A 7,229-nucleotide genomic window follows, 5' to 3' on the forward strand; every position below is an offset into this window, starting at 1 on the left:
ATATTTTGTTTTTATCAAGCAAAATGTGGAATATTTTGATAAATATTTTTGTCAATATGTGAAATGTTTTATCAGTACAAAATAAAAAAATCGATAAATATTTTAATCAATATTACAATTTTATTTTATCAACATGTATTTTTACTTTGTGATCACAACATTTTATCGAGTTTTGTCAATATGACAATTTTTTTTTATTGCCGGAAAATTGATAAATTTTTGGTTGAATCTTTGAATTTCTTTATCAAATGGCTACAATTTTTTTTTTCTGTGTGCATAAACCTAATTCATAAAGCAATAAATACGACTCTCACATCTCAATAAAAACCACAGCACATTGTTGTAGCGCTCTCTCTCTCTATGCGTAAAAAAGTTTTTCTCTCGCTCTTGAGAGCGAGAACATGCGACATATGTTAAAAACCATTTTAACAACAGAAATTTATTAACAACCATAAACAAATTTCAATAAATTATTTGTTTGAAATCGTTTATCGATCGCTTTCTAGTAACATTTCATATTTGATAAACATTTTCCCAATATATTCGTAGTATTTTGTCGCCATTCGACGAAAATCTGGTGATAAAGCTTTTAATTAAAATTTCCGGGGCGGCTATTTTTCCTGTGTATAGAACATAATGAACCAGAAGTCGATGCATAAACGTAGAAAATTGAGGTGGTTTAGTCTTACCTTTAGAATAATTGTTCATAGCATAAACAGGATCGCCCTTGAATGGAATCCCCAAGGATCACGAAATCGAGGTCGACCAATAACTATGACAAAACAGCCTTACATAGACGGGTGCAGAAATAACGACAAATAATCGTGTTTTATGTTTTAGTATGACGTCATGCTTACCATAAATGTAATGACAATAAAAACCAGTTTGTTGTTGTATTTGCCCTTTCCCCATACCAATAACTAATAGTGACATACTAATGACGTTATAACTGGCATAAAGACCATTCCCTTGAGCCTACGTAGCGTTTAACCTTCTTTCCATCGAAAACAAAGTAGTTGTTTCCTTCCGGTAATCACTGACGGAATGTCAGTCATTCATAAAAATTTCTAAACGAAGTTGAATGTCCAAAGAATTCAGTAGTAAAAGAGAAATGACAACGTTAACTAATACCACTGTTCTGCTAAGTTTCCTGCAAACAATGTCCATTGAAAATGCGCTAAGCGCAAGGATAGCAGAGATCACAAAATTAATCAAAGAGGAGCGTGATTATCATACCATGATTTTTTCAAGTCATACTAAGGAAGCTGAATACTACAACATGACCTATAATCAGGATGAAGTGTTGCGAATATGTATGCAAGTTTACAATATTTCGGTGATGAATTTCAGGGGACAAACTTCATATTTTCTGTGGCGTAATTTTAATCGAGAGCTATTTGCATTGGTAACCATATGGGGAAATGAAGAGAAGGACAAGAAATTGCTGCAGGCGTTATGGACATCCTTAAGACGCAGCATAAAAACTCGTTTATTTTTAGTGGCGGGCAGAAACGTAACTGCGAAATATTTAAGGAAACTCTTGGAGTATTGTGTTAAAAGAAAAGCTTTTCATGTTGCGGCAGTAAAAGATTCCGAATTTCTTAGCCAGGAAGAGTTGTATGTGATTCAATTGTTTCCAAAATTTTCGATGCTGACCAAAAAAGTTCTGAAATCGAAGGATTTTGTTTTTTACGATAATCCCATCAAAAACATGCATGGGCGGACCATACGAATTGCCATGAACAAGGACAGCAATAAGGCATTTTCCTTGGGAAGAAAAGCCAACGGCGAAGTTATACTTGGTGGTTATGTTGGACATTTGATTGCGGCATTTGCCAGACAACATAATGCCACCATAGAGATACCGAATTTTGGTGACAGTGACACGAATTTTGTTACCAGCAATTGGGACAAACTGGTTGAGGAAGGAATATATGACATGTCTGCCGAACTTTCTATAAATTTGATGGGCTCGGATATGGACTTTTCGCAGGTCTACGATTATATGGATTGGTGTATAATGATTCCAGTTGGCAAAGAAATGCCGGGCTATATGTTTTACACAGAGGTCTTTGATATGGTCACGTTTTCACTCATATTTATTACTTCGGTGGTAATTACCATGGTTCTGATTTCAAAAATGTGGGTTGATGGTCTCCCTATTGGAATAAGAGATCTGCTATTGTGTATTTATATTCTCAATGGCTTGGTAGGAAATTCGTACAAAATGGAACACAATTTTGTTGGTATACGAAGTTGCCTCTATATCATGGTCTCCTTAGCTGGCATCATTTTTAACACAACCTTCGTGACTTACCTACAATCTTATAAAACGCAACCACCAACATTAGCCGAAATCTCATCCTTGGAGGCTATGAAAGCCACAGGAATGCGTTATGTCATACAACGAGATGAATTTGCACTGTTGGATGTTTATGGCAACCTTTCAGATTATAAAGCCGTGGCCAAGGTAGTTCCCACCTTCAGGGAGTTATATGAATTGCGTGATAATTATAACCCTCAATATTTCTATGCCGTTACTTCAGCCCAGTGGCCACTTTATGAGGAACAACAAAAGTTTTTCTCTAGACCTTTGTTTCGCTTATCCGACATGTGTTTTGTTCGTATGCTCGGACTGGGACTATCTTTGCAGGTGAATTCCACTTTTAAAGACGACTTGGACATTTTAATCGATCGTACAATCCAAAGTGGTTTGAAAAAACATTGGAAAGAATTTGGTTTTCTTGAAGCCTTACAAATGAAACGTATGCGTTTGTTGGATATGAGCGTGCCCAACACTTTTGAACCAGTCCGTTTGGAAGATATTACACAACTTGTTATTGTATTTGCTGTGTGTTTTACTTGCTCATTTGCGTGCTTTATAGCTGAACTGTATTGGCCAAATCGTGGTAAATTTCTACAAAAGACTAAACGATATCTTTGTAAACGGGCCGAAGAAGAAATTTAAATTATTATTAGATGTTACTTTATAAATTTTATTTATTTAATAAATAACTAATTTTTTTTTGTAAATTGTGTTTTATTGATGAATTTGCGAATCTCTACGTTATGAGATATGCCAGGATTTTTAAAAATTCACACGAAAATTCGATGCTGAATGCTGCAATGGGTAGACCTATAAGCCTGCAATTTGGAATGTGGTGATGAGATATGTCTGACTCTTGGGTTTAAATAAATATTTTTCGGCTGATACTATTTTATAAGACAATTTTATGCATAAATTAGCAACGGGTCATGTATTTTTAAGGATTTTTTAACCCACGGGAATGACATAGACCAGCGGAAATGATATTTAAATATTGAACAATCATAAATTTACATTAAATATACCCACAGTAAAGAGTCCAGGGTAATGATAGAAACGTGACTATTCTTAGATTTAAATGTGGAAATCTTCAAAATTTGTTACAAATTATAATATAATTCAATGAAGGCTTAAGAAATTATCTTTAAAACTAACGGGAATGACAGATTACATATAAACAAAAAACCGGTTTAAAGCATTTTTTCTTAATAAACACATTGGCGCACGGGAATGACAAAAAATAGGGACACGACTAAATTGTCCCAATATTAAAAAATAAAATTATATTTATAAAATTAAAATAGACTTTGTTCGTTCTTCTAGAATAACTCGGCGTACTTCATTTATATAATACTAGCAAAATGCCCGCTACTTCGTATGCGGAAAGGATATAAAAAATAAACAATATATAATATGGAAATTGCAAACACTGAAAATTTTGTTGCACTTATACCAATTTTAATCATAATATTTATTTTAATTTTAGTACTGTACGTACCCCTTTATTTCGATTTTCAAAAAGATCAGCCGTATCTCACCCTTACACATTAACGGCGAAATCAACGTTGTACACAGCAATACTCAGCCTAACTCCAAAAAGTACAGTCCAGCACTGCCCCTATACCCAAAAACAAATTGAGTATCATTAAGTACTTTTCGTATACTTATGGTACGTATTTCGACGACATATCTCAACCATACACTGACATTAATACAAAATAAATACAGTAATCGTAATTCCAAATCTCAAGATTCCAGATGTATCCGTTCGTCCAATTCCAAATTGTACCAAACTTAGTATCATTTCGTACTACTCGTACCCATAAGTAAGATTTTCCTAAACTACCTCAATCCTCAATTACTGTTAAATCTTAATTACAAATTTCACTATTTCAGCTCTATCCGTTAAACCAAATCCAAATTGTACCAAATTTAGAACAATCCAAACTGTACTAAATTTAGTACTTTTCGTACCCATAAGTATGATTTTGGAAAACTACCCGAATCCTACTCTTCGACTGTAATCGTAATTCCAAATTTCAGGATTCCAGCGCTATCAATTCACCCAAATCCAAATTGTACCAAATTTAGTACCATTTAGTACTTTTCGTACCCATGGATACGACTTTCCGAAACTACGTGAATCCTACACTTGTACAGTAATATTAATTCCAAATTTCAGGATTCCAGCTCTATCCGTTCACCCTATTCCAAATTTAGTACTGCCCGTACTCATAAATACGAACTTCCAAAACCATTTCCTAATTTCAACGCCACTTCCCAAGAACAAATTGTAGAATTTCAGCTCTACACCCGATACCAAATTTAAAAGGATTTAGTACTTTTCGTATATTTATGTTGTGCACGTATTTTTTAAACCACCTCCATATACCAACGCTACGCAGCAACACTCTCCCTGACTCCAATAACAAGTTGAGTGTCATTTCGTAATTTTCGTATACATGTGGTACGTATTTCGACAACCACATATATCAACCCCACACTGACATTAATACCAAATAATAACAGTAACATTAATTTCAAATTTTTAGAATTCCACCTCTATCCGTTCGTCCAATAACAAATTTTACCAAACTTAATACCAATAAGTACTCTTCGTATCCATAAGTACGATTTTCCAAAACTACCTCAATCCTTCACTTCAACAGTAACCGTAATTCCAAATAACAGGATTCCAGCGCTATCCGTGCACTCAAATCCAAATTGTACCATTTAGTACATTTCGTACCAATAAGTACGAATTTCAAAAACTACCTCCATCTCAATCCTACACTCCAACTGTAGTCTGACCAAATTCCAGGATTCCAGCTCTGTTCGTTCCCCCAAATCCAAATTGTACAAAAGGTAGTACCACTTAGTACTTTTCGTACCCATAATTACGGATTTCTAAAATCACCTAACTCCTACACCCCAAAAGTAATCCTAATTTCAAATTTCAAGACTCAAGCGCTATCCGTCAACCAAATCCAAGTTGTACTACATTTAATACCATTTAGTTCTTTTCATATCCATAAATACGAATTTACAAAAATACCTTAGTCCTACACTCCAACAGTAATATCAATTCCAAATTTCAGGATTCCAGCTCTATCCGTTCACCCAAATCCAAATTGTACTAAATTTTGTACTTTTCGTACACTCATAGTTTCCAAAAAAAAACCCCTTTGGTACATCTTTCTTAGTCTTCATCAGTGATCAGTTCGTTCACCCAAATCCGAACTGTGCTAAATTTAGTACTATTTAGTACTTTTCGTACCCATAAGTACGAATTTCCAAAACTTCCACAATCCTAAACTCCACCAGTAATCTCAATTCCAAATTTCGAGATTCCAGCTCTATCCGTTCACCCAAATCCCCATTGTACAAAATTTAGTACCATTTAGTACTTTTCATACACATAAGTACGAATTTCCAAAACTACCCCAATCGTATACTGCAACAGTAATCTTAATTCCAAATTTCAGCATTCCAGCTCAGTCCGTTCATCCAAATCCCTATTGTACCAAATTTAGTACCATTTAGTACTTTTTTTACACATAAGTACGAATTTCCAAAACCACCCTCATATCTCAATCCTACACTTCAACAGTAATCTTAATTCCAAATTTCAGGTTTCCAGCTCTATACGATCACCAAAATCCAAATTGTACTAAATTTAGTACCATTTAGTAATTTTCGTACACATAAGTACGAAATTTCAAAACTACGAAATTTCACACTCCACCAGTAATCTCAATTCCAAATTTCGAGGTTCCAGCTCTATCCGTTCACCCAAATCCCCATTGTACCAAATTTAGTACCATTTCGTACTTTTCATACACATAAGTACGAATTTCTGAACCTATATCAATCCTAAAGTAATCTTAATTCCAAATTTCAGGTTTCGAACTTTATCCTTTCACCCAAATCCAAGTTGTAGTAAATTTAGTGCCAATTTGTACTTTTCGTACACATAAGTACGAATTTCCAAAACTACCCCCATATCTCAATCCTATACTCCGTCAGTAATCTTAACTCCAAATTTCAGGTTTCCAGATATTTCCTTTAACCCAAATCCAAGTTGTACTAAATATAGTACCATTTAGTACTTTTCGTTCACATAATTTACGAATGTCCAAACCTATCTCAATTCTACACTCCAACAGTAATATTAATTCCAAATTTCAGGTGTCGAACTTTATCCGTTCACCCAAATCCAAGTTGTAGTAAATTTAGTACCCTTTAGTACTTTTCGTACACATAAGTACGAATTTCCAAAACTACCCCCATATCTCAATCCTATACTCCGTCGATAATTTTAATTCCAAATTTCAGGTTTCCAGCTATTAACCCAAATCCAAGTTGTACTAAATATAGTACCATTTAGTACTTTTCGTTCACATAATTTACGAATTTCAAAACCTATCTTAATTCTACACTCCAACAGTAATCTTAATTAAAAATTCCAGGTTTCGTACTTTATCTTTTCACCCAAATCCAGGTTGTACTAAATTTAGTACCATTTAGTACTTTTAGTACACATAAGTACGAATTTCCAAAACTACTCCGTCAGTAATCTTAATTCCAAATTTCAGGTTTCCAGCTATTTCCGTTAACCCAAATCCAAGTTGTACTAAATATAGTGCCATTTAGTACTTTTCATTCACATAATTTACGAATTTCCAAACCTATCTCAATTCTACACTCCAACAGTAATCTTAATTCCAAATTTCAGGTGTCGAACTTTATCCGTTCACCCAAATCCAAGTTGTAGTAAATTTAGTACCATTTAGTACTTTTCGTACACATAAGTACGAATTTCCAAAACTAAGCCCATATCTCAATCCTATACTCCGTCAGTAATCTTAATTCCAAATTTCAGGTTTCCAGCTATTTCCGTTAA

The 7,229-nt window shown here is 34.2% G+C and overlaps 1 protein-coding gene across 1 annotated transcript; it reads left to right on the forward strand.

The window, feature by feature from the left end:
• Positions 1–1,111: 1,111 nt before the first annotated feature.
• LOC141394702 (uncharacterized) lies at positions 1,112–2,968 on the forward strand. Its single transcript, XM_073969532.1, has one exon. It carries the CDS (start codon positions 1,112–1,114, stop codon positions 2,966–2,968), a length of 1,857 nt encoding a protein of 618 aa, XP_073825633.1.
• The last annotated feature ends 4,261 nt before the right edge of the window (positions 2,969–7,229 follow it).

This window comes from Musca autumnalis, unplaced genomic scaffold (genome assembly GCF_047663935.1).
Source record: "Musca autumnalis isolate F117 unplaced genomic scaffold, ASM4766393v1 scaffold_1, whole genome shotgun sequence".
Classification (NCBI taxonomy): domain Eukaryota; kingdom Metazoa; phylum Arthropoda; class Insecta; order Diptera; family Muscidae; genus Musca; species Musca autumnalis.